Source organism: Cervus elaphus, chromosome 12 (assembly GCF_910594005.1).
Source record: "Cervus elaphus chromosome 12, mCerEla1.1, whole genome shotgun sequence".
NCBI classification, from domain to species: domain Eukaryota; kingdom Metazoa; phylum Chordata; class Mammalia; order Artiodactyla; family Cervidae; genus Cervus; species Cervus elaphus.
The window spans coordinates 68261527-68281598 of NC_057826.1; the positions used below are offsets into that span (position 1 = coordinate 68261527).

The following is a 20072-nucleotide window of genomic DNA, read 5'->3' on the forward strand; positions in this document are numbered from 1 at the left end:
ATTAAAGTATTTTTTCAGCCACTTATGCTATAAAATATTAATTGTAAGCTTGTGCATGTGCTGTGTATACAAGGGATTAGGTAACTGAGTTCCTGCTCGGTTCTAAATCAATAAAAGATAACAGGCACAGCATCCGTCATCATTTGCTCTTCCTTTAGTACATAATAACTGCAAGTGGAAGATTTTTAAAAATATATATTTAAGCACTCACGGAGATACATGCTACAGAAGACGTAAGCAATACTCACCTAGGAAGGATAGGTTTTTCTCCAGAAGCAGGTCCCTCAGCAGGACTTCATGCTCATGACCAATGGCACTGGGGAGTCTTAGTTAAGGAGCGTAACATTGGTAGAATTATACCACCAGAAAGAATTGCTAATACCAGGGCTATACTTTGAGATGAAATGGAAAGTAGAGGTAATTATAAACATCCTTTATGCTATGCTAAAAACCCCTCAATTCAATTTAGGACCATTTATTAAGCACTAAGTGCAGTAAAGAATACCAACCAGATTTTGCCCTAAGAATTTCTAGTCTTACAGAGTTCCATAAATCTTCTGTGAGTTCACACTTGCCACAAAGCCAGCATTTAGCAGCTCTTATTTTCCCAGTCCTGATGCTGGGAAAGATTGAGGGCAGAAGGAGAAGAGGGTGGTCAGAGGATGAGATGGCTGGACAGCATCAGTGATGCAATGAACATGAACTTGGGCAAACTCAGGGAGATGGTGAGGGACGGGGAGGCTCGGTGTGCTGCAGTCCATGGGGTTGCAGAGTCAGACACAAGTGGGTGGCTGAACAACAGCACTTCACTTCTAGTCTAGGAGTGCTGATCTTCTGTGACTTGGGAAACCAAACAACTGACTTGTTGAGAAGTATATGTACTCTGGAGGAAAGACATCCCAGTAAATGGCTGTGGATTAGTGCGTGAGTTCAGAGGCTCTTTCAAGTCTTTCTCTTGTGTGTGCAAATTTTCACATTATATTGTGTGTATAAATATATACATATGCTCATATAAATTTTTTGAATGCTATTATGAAGCAGGCAGTATATTAAGTATGTTATTTTCAGTGTATTTACATATGTTATTTCATCCTCACAGTTATTATTATCCTTATATTACAGATGAGGAAACCAAGGCTTAAAAAGGAATTTATATAAGATCATATGGTCAATGTGTGCCAGAGCAGAGAATCAGAACAAAATCTCTGCAAAGCCTATGACCTCTGTAGAGCTTCTTAAACATATTAAAATTAGTTACATAAAAATAATTGATATTAGCTAATAGTCCTTAAATACCATATACTAAGCCACAGTGCTAGCACTCTGGGGTATCATTTTATTTAATCTTCACAACAACCACATGAGCAGGTACGACTACAGTCACAGGTACATTTTCACAGTTAAGGAAAGCAAGGCTCAGGAAGGCTGAGAACTTGATGACGGTCTCATGGCAGGTAAGTAATGAAGTCAGGAATGAGACCTGGAATTCTGGTCTATTTTCCAAAAGGATGAGAGTGTACAAAGTGTGAAAAGGAGTGTTACCCTATTCTCATACTATAATTTTGTCAAAGGTGTTTGGTAATACAGGCAGACTTTGGAGATACCATGGGTTCAGTTCCAGAATAAAACAAATATTGCAATAAAGCAAGTTACATGATTTTTTTGGGTTCTCTGGGCATATAAAAGTTACTATTACATTATAGCCTATCAAGTGTTCAATAGCATTATATCTAAAAAATACATATACCCTAATTAAAAAATACTTTATTGCTAAAAAATTGCTACCATCACCTGAGCCTTCAGCGAGTCCTCATCTTTTTGTAATTATAATACCACAGATCATCATAGCAAATACAATAATAATGAAAAACATTAAAATACTGTAAGAATTACCAAAAAGTGACATAGAGACATGAAATGAGCAAATGCTATTGGGAAAATGGTGCCAACTCAATGCAGGGTTGCCACAAACTTTCAATTTGTAAAAGACGTAGTATGTGCAAAGCACAATAAAGTGAAGCACAATAAAATGAGGTGTGCCTGTAATTCTTTAATTCCCCATCTCACTAATGTCAACTTGGTCTTAACACTCCTTGGCTTAACAGGGATTCTTTAGTCCTGATCATGCACTACAAGAATACAATTTAAATCAAATAAAGCTTAAAAATTACCTGTAAAATTCGTAGAAAATCATCCTGTCATTTATCAACACATACAAGTGGGTTATTATTCAAATCTTAGAATTCAAGAGGTGGGACCACTCATATACATCATCAAAACAAGCCCCAAGTCATCATCACTGTCTTTTTCTTTCTGTTGTCCCTCCTCCCCATGCACGGGACTGTGCTTATTTCTCACTGAAAACAAATTTTTAAATCATAAAATTTCACACATTCATAGAGTCCACTGAAGATATCTGATGAATATCTCTCAATGGTCTCTCATTACTAGGGGCATCCCACGTTTCAGAACTAAATAATTTACTTCTAGTCCACATAAATGTGCTCTCACTTTTATTGCTGTGAATTATTTACATCTAAAATGTTGAATCATGAAACTGATGGTACAGGAGTGAAAACCACAGCACTTCAAGCTTCCTGTATCACTATCTTTCCTTGTTCCACAGTTCAGGTCTTTGTCTAACAGTTCTGTCCTGGAGTCACACTTTGGAAAGTCGAGGTGGCTGGTTTCTCACACCTTTTGTGTCTGTGAATATAACTTCTGGCAGGAAAATAACATGTGGGTGGACATGGTTATATAGGAAAAATTATAGTAGACACCAAAAGAAAAAGAAAGCAATGACAATTTATACACTCTTTGCAATCTAGGGTGCTGTTTTGGTGTCTTATTAATAAATCACCAATTTACTTTACTCTCCTTACACAAATGCCTACATGTAACATTTCCATAATGGAGTAAAAGGTTTTATACCTATTCTATTTATTAAATGTGTGCTTTCTTTCTAACAAGATGATGTAATTTACCAAGAGTAAGCAATGTAAACATTACCAATTTATCAGAACAACATACAAATAGCATTTGCACTCATATGAAAATCCAATCATTTTTATTCAGTGTGAAATAAAATAATTCCTGTTGATCAGCCTTGAAAACAGCTAAGCAAGTGTATTTACGTTACATTAAACTGCCACTATCTCAATGCAAAGATAGAATCAATTCTCTATAAACTTCCCAGCCTGTTTCATTCTGCATGGTAAAAAGCAATCACTAATTTGAAACTTTGCAAAGATATATACATCTTGATTATGTTTTGTTTGATATAAACATGTATAAAATACAAAGTGTAGAATATAAAGTTTATAAAAACAGTAATTTTATAAGCAATAGGCTTAATGGAACTGTGAAATTATAATCTAGCCAGTGAATACAATTTGTAGACATACATCATTATCTTTATCAATTGAAATCATGTACTACATTAAATTCTACTGGCAGTATAGCACAACCAAAAAAGGAAAGTGAATGATGGCAAAAATATAAGGAAAATACTCCAAACCAAATTTATAATGCTTCATAAGCAGAAACACTTAGACTTTCTCTATAATAATACCTATTATTGATGTATGGCAGTGACCATGGGGCAAAACTTGTAAATAACCTCACAAGCCATTTTCTTCACCAGCAATACAGCAATCTAGTTTCCCGTAAGCATCTCAACTATTACTGAAAAACAGCCTCCTGGCATTTACAAAGCAGTTGACTTCATACTTTAGTCCATGCATACATAATTAGATAGTTATATTTAAAATCAATATGCAATCCTTCAAAAGACATTATGCTTTTAAAACCTTAACTTTAAATTGATTTTTAACTATTTTATGTGCTTTAAAATTAACATGTAATTCCACCCCAGATACTCGAAGATGGTGTTAGTCGTTTTGTGGATGTGCTAAACTTTATCACTGGGGCAACGTGGGGGTTGGCATTCCGACAATTTCTAACACTATCATTAATTTTACACTGAAAATGGAAGCATAGTTTCACTTTGGTCTAATAAAAGGTTGAACTTACAACAATGCTATGCTTTTATTAAGTCAGACTGAGAGGAACAGATTAGGAGAATAAACATACAAAGGGCTATAATATAGATAGTGAATATTCTTAAAAGTGGCTCTGTTGAAAGATTTATTTTTCAAAGGTTAATTTCATGAAAAAAAGAAAATGAATCCATTTTTTTTCTTTTACAAAAATTTTACTAACTCTAAGCCTTCATGAAACAAGGTGGAATACAAACATACACACACACACACACACACACACACACTTGACTAGCAAAGCTTCTAACAAAAAGCCTCCTGATTGGTAATCATTGAGTCATAACTGGTCACAATGTCATCTGTGCTAACAAAACCACGGAAGGGCATGTTGTATTACTAAAAAATTAAGACTTGTGGACTCAGGTAGATATCATTTCCATTAAAAATGACTATTTACTCTTTACATAGAATTTTTTTAGCCAAAGATTATAAAAATTCTTAGTGTTGCCACAATACTACTAAATGTATTGATTAACAATGTCCTACTTCACAAAGTGGTTACTGACCACTCAACTCCTGTTTGGGCTTCCCAGGTGGTGCTAGTGGTAAAGAACCCATCTGCCAACACAGGAGACACAAGTGATGCAGGTTCAATCCCTGGGTTGGGAAGATTCCCCTAGAGTAGGAAATGGCAATCCACTTCAGTATTCTTGCCTAGAAAATCCCATGGACAAAGGAGCCTGGCGGGCTGCAGTTCACGGGGCCACAAAGAGTCGGAAACAACTAAAACACATGTGCGTGTACACACACACACACACACACACACACAAATCCTGTTTGACGAAGCAAGCGTTAACTCTTTAGTAATTTGAATGTCTTTAACGAAAAATGACTGGACATCTGTTCTCCTAGCCTTAAACTCAGTCCAGAGGGAAAAATTAGCTTGGTTTTCTCTAAAAATGTTTATTAGGGACCCAAGCGACAGCTGAGAATATAATCAACATCTAAGCAGTAAGAATCTACTGCCCTTTAAAACATGATGGTCTCTGGTGGCAGTTTAATCACATCATCCCTTAACTACGGGCTCAAAATTTATTCTCAACTAAATTTGGTCCATTTTAAATAGAAATTTATTCATATTTGAAAAAATGTTCACTGAAATGCTTAGATACATTTCAAGACAGTGTGCTACCTGCCCTGTGACTCTATCTTTAAACTCATTGAAAACCAAGCAGGTTGAAATAAGCATGTGAACATGCAACTGCTGAACTGACATCTTCCCAATGCCTATCTGATTTTTTTTTTAAGCTGTAGAAAAGAATGGTCTGCAGTGACCCTCCAGTTGATTGAATATAAAATAGAAGAGTATGAAATGTGTTTTGTGAAGCAGAACTTTATGTCAGGTTAAAGCTAGACACATCTCCTCCACTGAGTCTAAGCTCGTCAATTGTGCACCTAAAATTTTATGGGGAAGGATACTGTTTGATGCAGTCCACCAGTGGTCCATAACAGCAGTCGTTCACGATGCACTGCAGACAAATAAGAGAAGGGGTCTGGGATGGAGCGTCTACAAAAACTGTCAGACAATATCCTAAAAGCAGTAATTATTTTTCTTAAAAAATTTTTTTAAAAAAGATTTAATCACAGAAAACAAAAATTGCATGCTTTTTATTCACTATAAAAGCAAGCTATTAAAAAGTGAAATGCTCTTCTCACAAATATTGCATTGCCATTTATGGTGCACCCTGACCTCAGTGATAGTTTATGATGACAGTAATTAAATGAGGTTTAAAATCCTTTACTCTGCTAGGCAGATAACAGCATTGCCACTGAAAATAGACAGCTGTGATTAATACCTGATAGACCTGATTTGCTAGAACTCCATCTGGAATCTGAGAAGGGTCCCGTAGCATACTATTTATAACAGACTTGGAGGCTGCAGAAGAAAAGAGATGAACTGTTAGCAGAGACAGTCAACATACTTTTAATACAACATGAAAAGTGACATATACCTATAAATACACAAAGCATGAAAATGAAAACATTACTGATACTAATCAGTTTTTCCCCTTTTTTCAAATCTCAGAGAAGCTTTTAATTAAAACACTTTGCCAAGTTTATAAGCCACATTGACAGATTTGAAGATGACCTAATTTTTCCAAGGTAAATTCACAAGTACAGACCTAAAGCATATGTCTCTTTGCAGAGAAATTAGCTTTGGAAAAGCCCACTTGGGGGAAAAAAAAACAATCAGAAAAGAAAATATTTTCCTTCGGCAGGTAAGTATGTTATAACCAAGCATATGTAGCTGGAGAGTTTAGAGAAGGCAGGTCAGATTCAAAGACTTCAGTGACGTCAATAAAAATTACCTTCAGCCAAGAAAGCATCTCTGAATATAAACCTTTCTGAAATAATTCTCAACTGCCATGAAATGTTATGTCCATTTCACAGGTAAGGAAAGTAGGTAAAACTGACACAATTGAGCAAATCTTAAATAAGAAAAAAAAATATATATATATACACACAATTGTATATTTATATACAAATTTTTGTCCCAAAATATGTCTCATCATACCCAACTGCAAATTAAATTGACCTTATCCCGGGGGACTGCAAGGGAAGGGGCTATAGGAGCCATCTTACGAAGTGTGGTATATCAGATCACACCTTTTGAAAAGCGAGGCATGGATCCTGGCCTCATTGCTTACTGGAGGCATGCAGAAGGCAGAGTGGCCAGAACTCCTCTTCCTCAGCATGGAAGGAAGGCAAGTCTCTAGACTGAAGCTAAGTCAGGTGTTGCCTAAGAATCAATTCTTTCAAGTCCTCCAGTGGAATCATTCCCAAACAGCAAAATAGCTCGTAGGGTCTGATCCATACAAGCACGAACTAAAAAATATACTGGATAATTATCTAGTTAAGAGAATAAAAACATGCCACAGAGCTACATCATCATTCAGGCTCTGAGATAGTTTTTCGTTCCTTTTTTTTTTTTGAATGATTATGTTCTTTATCAAGTTCAGTACCATAAGAACACTGACAGATATGATAAATGTTAGGAAATTCTGTGGAAAGAAATAGGGAAATTACATCTTTCTCACTTAAGCATGGTGCACAAGGAAATGAGTGCACAAGGAAAAAAATGAAGCGCAATTATTTTAATTATTTCCTATTCTTAGTTACCTAACTGCATGTATATAACACTGCTATCTAGTTAGTTGCTGTGTGTAAATATGTTTGCACTGCAAGTGGGGAGGCATATCTGGAGTCTCAAAAACATCATCATCGCTGGGGGAATACTATCCAGCTTTGCAACCTGGCAAGTTATTGAGTCTATCAAATTCAGGGTCTTCATCTGTAGAATGTGATAATGTTATCTGACCTAACTACCTTTAAGGATTCTTATATGAGTCCCTAGAGAAAACAGTGATGACACTATTGTTTCAGTTATTTTGTTAAAGCAATAATAAGTAATATCAAGAAAAAAATCAGCCTTACGCACTGACTTTGAGTAAGCTTAAGTTCAGTTCAGTCACTTAGTTGTGTCTGACTTTGCGACCTCACAGACTGTAGCAGGCCAGGCTTCCCTGTCCATCACCAATTCCTGGAACTTATGCAAACTCATGTCCATTAAGTCAGTGATGCCATCCAACCATCTCATCCTCTGTCATCCCCTTCTCATCCCGCCTTCAATCATTCCCAGCATCAGGGTCTTTTCTAGTGAGTCAGTTCTTCACGTCAGGTGGCCAAAGTATTAGAGCTTCAGCATCAGTCCTTCCAATGAATATTCAGGACTGATTTCCTTTAGGATGGACTGGTTGGATCTGCTTGCTGTCCAAGAGACTCTCAAGAGTCTTCTCCGTCACCATAGTTCAAAAACATCAATCCTTCAGAGCTCAGCTTTCTTTATAGTCCAACTCTTACATCCATACATGACTACTGGCAAAACCACAGCTTTGACTAGACGGACTTTTGTTGGCAAAGTAATGTCTCTGCTTTTTAATAAGCTGTCTAGGTTGGTCATAACTTTTCTTCCAAGGAGTAAGCGTCTTTTAATTTCATGCCTGTAGTCACCATTTGCAGTGATTTTGGAACCCAAAAAAATAAAGTCTGTCACTGTATCCACTGTTTCCCAATCTATTTGCCATGAAGTGATGGAACCAGATGCCATGACCTTAGTTTTCTGAATGTTGAGTTTTAAGCCACCTTTTTCACTCTCCTCTTTCACTTTCATCAAGAGGCTCTTTAGTTCTTCTTCACTTTCTTCACTTTCTGGTGTCATCTGCATACCTGAGGTTGTTGATATTTCTCCCGGTAATCTTGATTCCAGCTTGTGCTTCATCCAGCCTGCATTTCACATGATGTATTCTGCATATAAGTTAAATAAGCAGGGTGACAATACACAGCCTTGACGTACTCCTTTTCCTATTTAGAACCAGTCTGTTGTTCCATGTCCAGTTCTAACTGTTGCTTCCTGACCTGCATACAGATTTCTCAGGAGGTAGGTCAGGTGGTCTGGTAGTCGCATCTCTTTAAGAATTTTCCATAGTTGTTTGTGATCCACACAGTCAGCAGAAGTAGATGTTTTTCTGAAACTCTCTTGCTTTTTCAGTAATCCAACGGATGTTGGAAATTTGATCTCTGGTTCCTCTGCCTTTTCTAAATCCAGCATGAACATCTGGAAGTTCATGGTTCACATACTGTTGAAGCCTGGCTTGGAGAATTTTGAGCATTACTTTGCTAGTGTATGAGATGAGTGTAATTGTGCACTAGTTTGAACATTCTTTGGCGTTGCCTTTCTTAAGTTAGACTTAATTATTTCAGAAAGAAACTACCATGGTGTAGTGGAACAAAACCTGGGAATACAAAGCAGTGAACTATCTTACATTGCTCTCACATGCTCAGTCGGGTCTGACTCTCTGTGACCCGATGGACTGGAGCCCACCAGCTCTTTTGTCCATAGGATTCTATAGGAAAGAATACTGGAGTGTGTTGTCATTTCCTTCTCCAGGGGGTCTCCCTGACCCAGGGACCAAACTTGGGTGTCCTGAATTGGCAGGCAGATTCTTTACCCACTGAGCCATTGTAAATTTACTGTTTTCCCAACTTAATTCTAAGGCCGGGCCAGTAGGAGGGGACCAAAGCAATCACTCACATACTGGTCACCTTCTCTGAGGGACTGCACTCACTCTGATCTGCTACTCAGTCATCGGGTAGCAATGGCAGACACACTCCTTTGCAGCACCCATGATGCTATCAGTATCTCATGGAAACAAGCACCTTCTCCACATGTTCCTGGTCACTGCTAGGTTGTTACACTGCTAACCCTCATACCCATGTGAGAAGATTATTAAATGACCAGACCGCATGCCTAAAAATATGCTATTTTCCTATCCTAGGGAAAATTACTGACCTCATGTCAAACTACATGCAAACTCACTGCTAAAATCATAATGGTCCTTTTTAAAAAAAGAGGCACAATATCCTAGGACAGAAGAAAAAAAATTAGGTCATTTGTTTTATGAGGGAAGAAAGGGAAATCTTACAGGAAAAAGAAACTGATGACATCATAGTTTTCCTCACAATATACATTATAGAACAGTGTGCTTATCAGAAGTAAGAATCATAGCCAATAAACTTAAAAAAATAGTTTGAATATATTGAATAGAACACTATTCAAATCAAAGGAAGCTTGCAAAGGGAAGTCAGTGATTTTAAATTGAATAGTAAAAACTATATATTGAGTCCTCGTTCATTTAAAACTCAAGAAAATCTCTTTTCTCTTCTCACAACTGGCTGTTTCTCAGCACAGGAGAGAAAGTGCTAACACACAGGACCTCCAGGCCAAGGCTCCAGATGCAGGACATATCTGCCCTCCATGTCTGGGTATTTGCACTCAGACTTGAGTAGGTCTACCTCCCAGATCAAGCCAGAGTGCAAGCATAAATTTACACACGAACTCTGAAGCTTAGGAAATGCCCAGTGAGGGAAATGAGAGTCGCTCAGTCATGTCTGACTCTTTGCAACCCATGGACTATACAGTCCATGGAATTCTCCAGGCCAGAATACTGGAGTGGGTAGTCTTTCCCTTCTCCAGGAGATCTTCCCAATCCAGGGATTGAACACAGGTCTCCCGCATTGCAGGCAATTCTTTACCAGCTGAGCCACTAGGGAAGCCTAGGAAATGCCAAAGGGAAGAATAACATCAACCAGATAAGGAAAAGCAATTGGACAATCTTGGGGTGGCTGGGGATATGAGGCCTCAAGGAAGCCCATGCCTTTCATGGAAACTGTCCCTAGGCGAGCCACGACTTTCGCCCACTGTGCATCCATCTATTGTGACCATGTGTGGATAGGAGTCTTGTTCTCTCCAACCACTGCTAAAGGCATTTGTTCTGTTGATTTCACAGTTTAACCTTGCCACTGCTTTAACTGCTGGGATTTGAAGTACAAGCCTGTTCAAAGCAGGAATGAATGAGCCCCTTGGAGCAAGATGCACTAGAAGAGGAGAGAATTGGTACCTGTTAAAGCACACTACACAGAATACAGTGGCAATAGGCAATGCCTGGACTATGACATGCATGTGTGTATGCTAAGTAGCTTTAGTTGTATCTGACTCTTTGTGACCCCATGGACTGGAGCCCATCAGGCTCTTCTGTTCATGGGATTTCCTTCTCCATATTGTGGAATATCTCGAACTCAAAGAGGGCAGGATCCTAATAGAGGAAACATCCACGTCCCACCTTTCTGGGCTTCCCAGGTGGTGCTAATGGTAAAGAGACCCCCTGAGCATGCAGGAGACATAAGAGACCTGGGTTTGATCCTTGGGTTGGAAGGCTCTCCTGGAGGAGGGCATAGCAACCCACTCCAGTATGCTGGCCTGGAGAATCCACCTTTCTGAATTAACTTTTGGACTGGCAATTAATACCAAGATAGTCCAATACTAATTTGTGTAAACTTTTAAATTCATTAATCTTGCTACAGATTGCTTTATTAGTATTTTCAAGAAACCAAGTTTCAGTTTTTTTTTCTCTACTACTCCACTTCTTCAAAATTCATTTAATTTACTCTTTTGTGATCATTGTTGCCCGCTTTCTTCTTTGAGTCTACTACATTTATTCTTATTAATACCTTCCTATGTTTATTAAATAAAATTTCAAGCTTTAACACATTTTTTAAGACTACAATTTTTCCTCTAAATTCTCTTTTAGCTACATGCCACAACTTCTGCTGTCACTTACAGATATTTTGTAGTTCCCATTATGACTTAAATCTTTGATTCATACATTATTTTAAACATTTCATTTTTAACATTCCAATTTGATTAGATTGTGGAAACCCCCAAATTTTAATTTGGAAGTATATGCTTGACTTTCTTTGTGTTTTTGTATGTGACTCAATTTTTATGAATGTTTTAAAAATCACTGTAGTTCCTATTTTAGAGGTACAGGGTTCAGGTATGTCTAGTATATCAAGATTTGTAATTGTATTATTCAAATCATCTATATTATTGCTAACATTTTCCAAACTACATTATGTACTATTCTACTTATATGTCAATCTGTCAGCTTCTCCATATAATTCTGTCAATGTTTGCTTTCTATATTAAGAGGCTATATTGTTGGGTGTACAAACTCATTGTTCTACATACACTTCTTAGAAATTTTGTCTTTTGGCATCGTCATGACCTTGTAATCTTGTGTGTGTGTGTTAAACATAACATTACCTACTGGTGATACTGCTACACCACTTTTCGTTTGAATAGTATCTATCTCATACATCTGGTATTTCATTTCTTTAAACTTCACTGCATCATTAAGTCTTAGGTCTGACTCTTAACAGCATTTAGCCAGATTTCCTAAAATCAAATTTGGAAATCTCTCCTTTTTCCAGAGTGAGTTTAATCTACCTGTAACTGAGACATCTGGAATTACCCTACCCTCTTACCTTCCATGCTCTGGTAACCATTTTCTTCCCCTTTCCTATTTACTACCTCTGAATTGGTTACATTTTCTTTATGCCCTCTTTCTCTCTTTATTCACTGAAAAGTATCAATAATATGTTTTTTTTTAAAATTTTTATTTGTTTTTGGCTATCCGGAGTCTTCATTTCTATACTTGCGGTGAGCAGGGGCTACTCTTCGTGCGGTGGGCCGGCTCCTCATTGCAGTGGCTTCTCTTGTTGAGGAGCACTGGCTCTAGAAGCACAGCCTTCAGTAATTGCAGTGCATGAGATTAGTTGTTCTGCAGCATGTGGGATCCTCCTGGACCAGGGATTGAATCTTGTCCCCAGCACTGGCAGGCAGGTTCTTAACTACTGGACCACCAGGGAAGTCCGATAATATAATTTGTATCTACTTCTTTAGCAGTTCTCTCAAAAATTTTTCTAATCTAATCATACCTCCTTGGCAATTCTTAGTGTAAGGAACTTAGAATGCACTCATTCCAACTAGAAAGTCCCCCTTCTTCATCAGCTTCCATGATACCATGCCTATTAGTTTTGTCTGACCATCTTGTTTGTAAACACAATTTCCTAGTTAGTTTCTGTGATGGTTAATTTTATGCGTCAACTTTATTGGGCAACAAGGTAACACATTTTGTCAAACATCACTCTGTATGTTTGTAAGGGTATTTCTAGATGAGATTCACATTTTATTTGGTAGATTGAATAAAGCAGATTGCTTTCCCTGATGTGGGGGTAGGCCTCATCCAGTCAGCTGAAGGACTGACTAGAAGAAAAAGGATAAGTAGAAGAGAATTCTTTCTGTCTGACTGCTTTTGATTTGGGACATTGGCATTCTCCTTTCTTTGAACTAGACCTAAAATATTGGCTCCTCTTGAGTCTCAAGTCTGCAGGTCTTTGGACCAGAACTAGGCCACTGGCTGTCCTAGGTCTTTAGCTTGCTGACTAACTATAGATCTTGGGATTTATTAGCTTCTATTATCATGTGAACTAATTTCTTATAATTTCTCTCTCTCTCCCCTGCCGTCTCCCTCTCACACTCTGTCTCTCTCTCTACACACACACACACACACACACACACACACACACACACACACACACGGTTCTGTTTCTCTGGAGAATCTTCACTTACATAGTCTCTTTCTACTTTTAAAAGTATTTTTAAACATTCGATGTTTATTTAAATTTATCAACATGTTTGTCAATTTCCTTTTTTAGCACTGCTGCTTGAATGCCACATTCCAATTTTAGATTCAATGTTCAAAATTGGATATTGTTACTAAAGCACGTCATTTATTAGTGCTTTCAGCTAGGATCACTGAGTAGCAAGATCTTTGGTTCTGCCTTATCTGAAAATATCTTCACTGAGTTCTCAGTTTTGAATGATAATATAGCTGGGTATAGAATCACATACTAAGAATCAGCTCTTTGAAGATATAATTCCATTGCCTCTTGACATCTATTACTGATAAGAACTCGATTGCCAGATGAACAGTTGAAATTATAGTACATTTATAAAATAGAATATTACTCAGTCATGAAAGGAACAAATTTGAGTCAGTTGTAGTGAAGTGGATGAATCTAGAATCGCTTATACCGAGTGAATTAGGTCAGAAAGAGAAAAAACAAATATTGTATATTAATGCATATATGTGGAATCTAGAAAAAAGGTACTGATAAACATAGTAGAGAATGGATTTGTGGACACAGTGGGGGAAGATGAGGCTGGGAAGAGTTAAGAAAGCAGCACAGATATATGTGTGTGTGTGTGTGTGTGTGTGTGTGTGTGTCTGTGTATATATACTGTCATGTATAAAAAAGATAGTGGGAAGTTCCTAAATAACAAAGAGCCCAACCGAGAGCTCTGCGATGACTAGAGGAGTGGGATGGGGGGAGGGAAGGAAGGCTCAGGAGGGAAGAGATATAATTATAACGGATCCATGCTTTTGAACAGCAGAAACCAACACAAAATTGTAAAGCAACTTTCCACTAATGAAAAAATAAATAAAATTTAAAAAAGAATCCTACTTTCAGTCTAACAGTAATCTCCATACAGGTAACTTGTCTTTTATTTCTGGTTGCTATTAGAATTTCCTCTGTTATTCAATAGTTTCACCACTGTGAACCTGGACATGGCTCTTTTTATTTAGCTTGCTTGGAATTAGCTATTTTTCATGAGTCTAAAGATGAACACATTTAACTAGTTTGAAAACAATGAGCCATCTCAGCTTTGGTCTCCAATTTTTTTGGAAAGCTTACATTAGACATCTTTTAGAAGGTCTTATATCTCCTGTCTCCTACCCCTATAAAGTGTTTATATTTTCCATCTCTTCATCTCTTGTGTTATACTAAAGTTGATTTCTTCAGATCCATCCTAGAATTCACTAACTTTTGTTCTAATCTAATCTTCCAATTTTGATTTCTTGTATGTAATTCAACAGTTTACTCACCAAATGAGCTTTTAACTTCAATGACAATTATTTCATTTCTAAATTTTATTTTTGTTTTTTAAATGTGTTTTTCATACAGTTTTCTTTTGTTTATCCAGTTATGGTCTTTCTTTTCACTTATTCAATCAGCTTATATATTAATTTTGTAGCTTTCAAATGTCATCATATAGATTAAATTTATAGTATCTTCATTTTCTCATCTCTAGTCCATAGTATACCATTTCTCTACCTATCTATCGACCTGCCCACCTATTTACCTATCTTCCCTATGACAGTGGTTTCCTCACTTGCTTTGTAAATTTTTACTGTGAGCTTATTTTCAGCAAGAATTGTTTGACCTGCACTGTGGAAATAACCATGACAAAGTAGTTTCACGTTTACTTTTGCAGAGACTAATTTCATTGTTAATTTCTTAGCTCAGACTTCCTACAGTAAATAAGAGTACAAATCTGAACCTATACCCACACATGGTTGACCTATTTCTAATTTCACTCTCCCCTCCTAATACTCTACAACCTAAGTCCATATGCAGTAAGCAAGCCTCCCTGACATTTTCTCCAGGCAAGTGGAGTTTCCCAGTCTTTTTTTTTTCTAATGGTTTGGGTTACATGGTGAAGCTCAATTCCAGCTCCTGGCTGCACATCTTTCCCTGTTGGGGGGGGTGTGGGGTGTGGGGTTTAAAAATCCCAGCCCTGGCCTTTTATGACTGCATCTAAAGCTAACAATTCTTAGGGACTTACACAGTGTAAGCCCCTGTTCACCACTCCAAATATACATTCTCTCTCCACTTTTTGTAATTAGAGAATTGAACTTTTTGGTGTGAACTTGATTATGTATTTTAAAAGATTTCTCTGTTGTTGTTTATTTGTTCTATCAATTCTGTGTCTTTGTCATGGCAACACAGCCCAACAACCAAAAATTATTTTGTTATGCTGCTGAAGTTTTTGGAAACCCTCCAATAGGAAGTTTAAAAGAAAGCTTGTTTGTTTGTTATTTTTCTGGAGTTAAAATTATATAAGTATATATATTTAAATAAAGTCCTCCCATAAAGTTGCAGCCCCAAAGAATCGCAAGAAGGGCAGGTGGCAAATATGTTGAGCAGGCTGGAGAGTGGAACCACCAAAATCACTCGTGAAGTCCTCTCTTTTGCATGGTGTTTGAGCCAGGCAGAAGACTGGGAGAATGGTCACTGGGGGCTAGAAAATAAATTGTTACCCTGACCCTTCCAAAGCCTGCTACCATGTCATAGACCAAAGCAATGCAGTATCAAAAAGCTTGGGAAACAAGACAACTTGTTTCTGGGGGGTTGAGAATCAGTTCCTTTGGCTTCTTAGCCTTGCATTTTTTTTGGTGCATGTGGTGATGTGTGGCAGTGTGTGTGTGTGTGGTGGGCGGGGCGGGGGGGGGTTTAACACCAATTTCCTTACATGCTCATTATTTGGCAATTTGGGCTAGACTTGATGAAGACAGCTTCTCCTTACGTGGTGTTAAGTGGAGTAGATCATTTGGGTGCTGGACAATTTGCTTTCATGATGACTCACAGCTCTGGCAGATCCGTGCTTGCTGTGATATCAGCCGTGACTGTGGGGAAGGGGCTTTGGTTTTTCCCCATTTGGGTCTGTCTATGGTCTGCCTGAACTTCCCCCTAGAACTGATAGGTAGGTTCCAAGTGTAAGCATCCCAGGCAGAAGTTTATGGCTTCTTAGACTCTAGCCTCAGATGTTATACGAGAAGATCATAATTTTTATTTATGTCTTCCTCACAAGAGGGAAAACATGCCTTCTGAAGGAAAGGTAAACTTGCAAAGTGATGTAGTATAACACCTGCAAATGGAGAGACCACGTGGAACAGTGGTTATGCACTGAATCTAGAATCAGATTTGGTTTGGCTCTTCTACCTGCTAGCTGTGTCATCTTGACAAGTTATAATTAATGTTTGTGACCTTCAGTTCCCTCTTTGGTAAAAGAGTGTAACATTGGTGCTTACTTTGCAGGGTTATTGTGACTATGAAATAACACACAAAAAACACAAATGTGCTATTTGAGACTTGAGCTGTTACAGTTGTGAGGCTGTTGCCTTAGTTGGTATTAGATCACACCATGGCTGGCTTTCTGCCTCCCAACATCACATCGTCATTATATGTTACTTTCTATTGTCCACAGGGTTAAACACAGAAAGACTTCATGAGGTGTGTGTTAACTCAGGAGTCTGCTTTTACCAGGCACATGTTGCCACAGCCTTGGAGAGACAGCAGAAGTGAGTCTATCCTACATACAAACTGGGGCGAGGCCAGATTCCCTCTTCTTACACATCTGCCCTGACCCACCTCTTTGTGGGATTCAGGGTGTTCCACCTAGAATCAAACATGTTTTCTGAAAAGAACCTGGTGGAAATCCCTATAATCACAGAAGAAACAGATTCCACACTTCTACCCCCACCCCACCCCCATGCCCAGCTTAGGGCATTTCAAGCCCCAGCAATCAAGCAAGCAGACACTCTACCCAAATCACTAACACTCACACCCATGTTTAGAACTACTCCTGTCCTTAGTGTAAGCTCAGATAAGCAGCCAGCTACTACTGCAGAAAGGAACCAAGGCAAATAAGCAGATGAATCATCTATACTCTTAAGGTCGCTGGAAGTCTTGCCCACTGCAAAGGGTGCCATCTGCTCAGGTTACACCTGGATAAAACAAAGACAAGACCCTATATAGCTGAGACCTCTAATCTAGTGTCATCAATGGATTTAAGCATGACAGGTGAGCCAGCATGGGGCTGACTATACACTGGATAGTAGCAATCAGGAGAGAAAACAAGATGAAGTGGGGGATGGATGCTACGGGGATAAAGATTAGATTGGTCATTTGGAAAGAAAATTGATGTGCAGATGGCATGGTGGTGTTAGAATCTGGTTCTCCCTCCACTGAAAAACAAACAAACAAAACAATCCCTTCAGTTGAAAAGCTGGATGGGGAAGATGGCACACCAAGACTTCGTCACATGAGTGCTCCAGAGGTGGAGCTCCAGAACAGCAAAGCCTAAAATACCAGCTAGAATTGGATCACCTCCTCAAATGCTTAAGGTATTTGGATATCAAGGTTATGAATGTCCCAAGTTATATATCCATGGAGTTGGTTTGCCAGTGTCTTTTCTGGACAATCTCAGCATTGCCCGTGGTGTATAGGAGCCTACTTTCTCTTACAGTTGCAAGTATGCCTCTTGAGAATTCCAGGCAGCTTGCTAAGCTTTCCTGCAGCACAGGAATGATCTCTAAAGCAGTCTGATCCCATTCGACAATCTGAATAAGAAATATCTTTCAACATTAGGGAATCCTATAGGGACAAATTATAATTCTGCCCTCTAACTAGCACATAATCATGTAAGAAATAACTTGAACGAGAGTCATCAAAAAAGTATTATGTAAGGATGAAAGGAAGAAGTCTTCAAAGCATGAATATTCACACTGATGGGACTCTTGTCTCAGGCAACTTCTAGCTCTACAGCCAGTACACACCATCAACTCTTATTCAACGAACAAACATTCAACAGAAATTTATTCAGCACATGGTTAATGCCAAGAACATACTTAATTGTACCACAGACTCCATCCTCCAAATCTGGACATTCTTTTGAATCTTTCCCTTGGCCAAAACCTCAAAATTCAGTTCAATTCTCACCTCCTCCAGTAAAGTTTTTCATTAATTCTTCCAATCCACTTGTTCTCCTCTCCCTCATATTGTGGAGTGGAGTGAACTCATTGTCTACTGATCATTTTGCACTTGATTAAATAAATGGCTTCCCTGGTGGCTCAGAGGGCAAAGCATCTACCTGTAATGCGGGAGACCTGGATTCGATCCCTGGGTTGGGAAGATCCCCTGGAGAAGGAAATGGCAACCCACTCCAGTATTCTTGCCTGGAAAACTCCATGGATGGAGAAGCCTGGTAGGCTACAGTTCATGGGGTCACAAAGAGTTGGACACGACTGAGCGACTTCACTTTGTCACTTTAAATATTACTTTGTCGCCTATTGACATAAGAGTGATCAAGATGCTAAGACTTGAAACCATGACATCTTTAAAAAAAATATGAAGGAAAAGATAATATTTAATGTAGCACAAGAAAAAAGGTATCATACTTTCTCAGTGTTACCTTTATATATCCAAGGACTTTTATATGCACTATTAGGCTCATCCTGTGATCACAACAGGATTAAACTTACAAGTTTAATACTGGTTCTGAAGCAATAAGGTTTCAGATTTCAGCATGACCCTGTGTTTGGTCTACCTCCATCTTTCTTCATTTCTTTTTGGTTTGTTTCATTATGGCTACCCTCAGGACACTTTTAGACACGTTTTTCTTAACTGCTTCCCAACAAAATTTTGTTGTTGTTGTTGTGCAGTTACTAAGTCATTTCCGACTCTTTGCGACCCTATGGACTGCAGCATGCCAGGCATCCCTGTCCTTCACTACCTCCTGGAGTTTGCTCAGACTCATGTCCATTGATTTGGTGATACCATCCAACCATCTCATTCTCTGTTGCCCCTTTACTCCTCTTGCCCTCAGTCTTTCCCAGCATCAGGGTCTTTTCCAATGAGTCTGCTTCTCCCATCAAGTGGCCAAAATATTGGAGCTTCAGCATCAGTCCTTCCAATGAATATTCAGGACTGATTTCCTTTAGGATTGACTGGTTTAATCTTGCTGTCCAAGCGACTCTCAAGAGTCTTCTCCAGCACCACAATTTGAAAGCATCAATTCTTGGGTGCTCAGCCTTCTTTATGGTCCATCTCTCACATCCATACATGACTACTGGAAAAACCGCAGCTTTGACTACACAGACCTTTGTTGGCAAAGTTATATTTCCGCTTTTTAATACACTGTCTAGGTGTGTCATAGCTTTCCTTGCAGGAGCAAATGTCTTTTAATTTCATGGCTGCAGTCATCATCCACAATGATTTTGGAGCCCAAGAAAATAAAATCTGCCACTATTTCCATTTCCCCCCTATCCATTTGCCAAGAAGTGATAGGACCAGATGCCTTGATCTTTGTTTTTTGAATGTTGAGTTTTAAGCCAGCTTTTTCACCCTCCTCTTTCACCTTCATCAAGAGGCTCTTTAGATCCTCTTTGCTTTCTGCCATTAGGAAGGTATATATATTCTGCATGCCTGAGGCTGTTGATGTTAATGCCACAAACATACCAGATATCTGGTTATGCAATATCACCATCTTTGAGAACGCATGGTTCACATGGAGAACTAAGGAACTGCTTGTGTCAGGATACTTGGTAAGATGCCTGAAAGCAAAAATATTTCTCAGCTATCACCTCAAAATTGCTCTACACAAATAGCTACTCAACAAATTGCTGACCAAATTATTAATGAACTACTCAAAACCCAATTCCCTATTGTTACAGCAATTCTTAGGTAGTCAAATGGACTTGACTTAATTTGAGCTTTTCTTGTTAAAAAAAAGTAGGTGTTTCAAAAAACTGTTTCAGAAAGAGCAGACTAAGGTTGTTGTACATATAGGTCTTTAGATAAATGTTGACAACATCTAATGTCTTATCTTCCAAAGAGAAGAGTGCTTAACACTGGCACAGAAGTGACTTTACTATAACAAAAGAACTGCTCAAACAGTTATATGTTATTCAAACAGATATCTATTTATGG

The 20072-nt window shown here is 38.3% G+C and overlaps 1 protein-coding gene across 5 annotated transcripts in view; it reads right to left on the bottom strand.

Annotated features, from left to right (window-relative positions):
* The window catches only part of CDIN1 (CDAN1 interacting nuclease 1), a 229269-nt gene that overhangs the window by 120256 nt on the left and 88941 nt on the right, over positions 1 to 20072 (bottom strand). For all 5 annotated transcript variants that reach the window (XM_043919271.1, XM_043919269.1, XM_043919272.1 and 2 more), the window contains 3 exons: positions 5855 to 5934; positions 5478 to 5527; positions 249 to 316 (listed from right to left, as the gene is read on the bottom strand). In XM_043919271.1, the coding sequence (XP_043775206.1) occupies positions 249 to 316; positions 5478 to 5527; positions 5855 to 5934 (198 nt within the window). The remainder of the gene's footprint in view (positions 1 to 248; positions 317 to 5477; positions 5528 to 5854; positions 5935 to 20072) is intronic.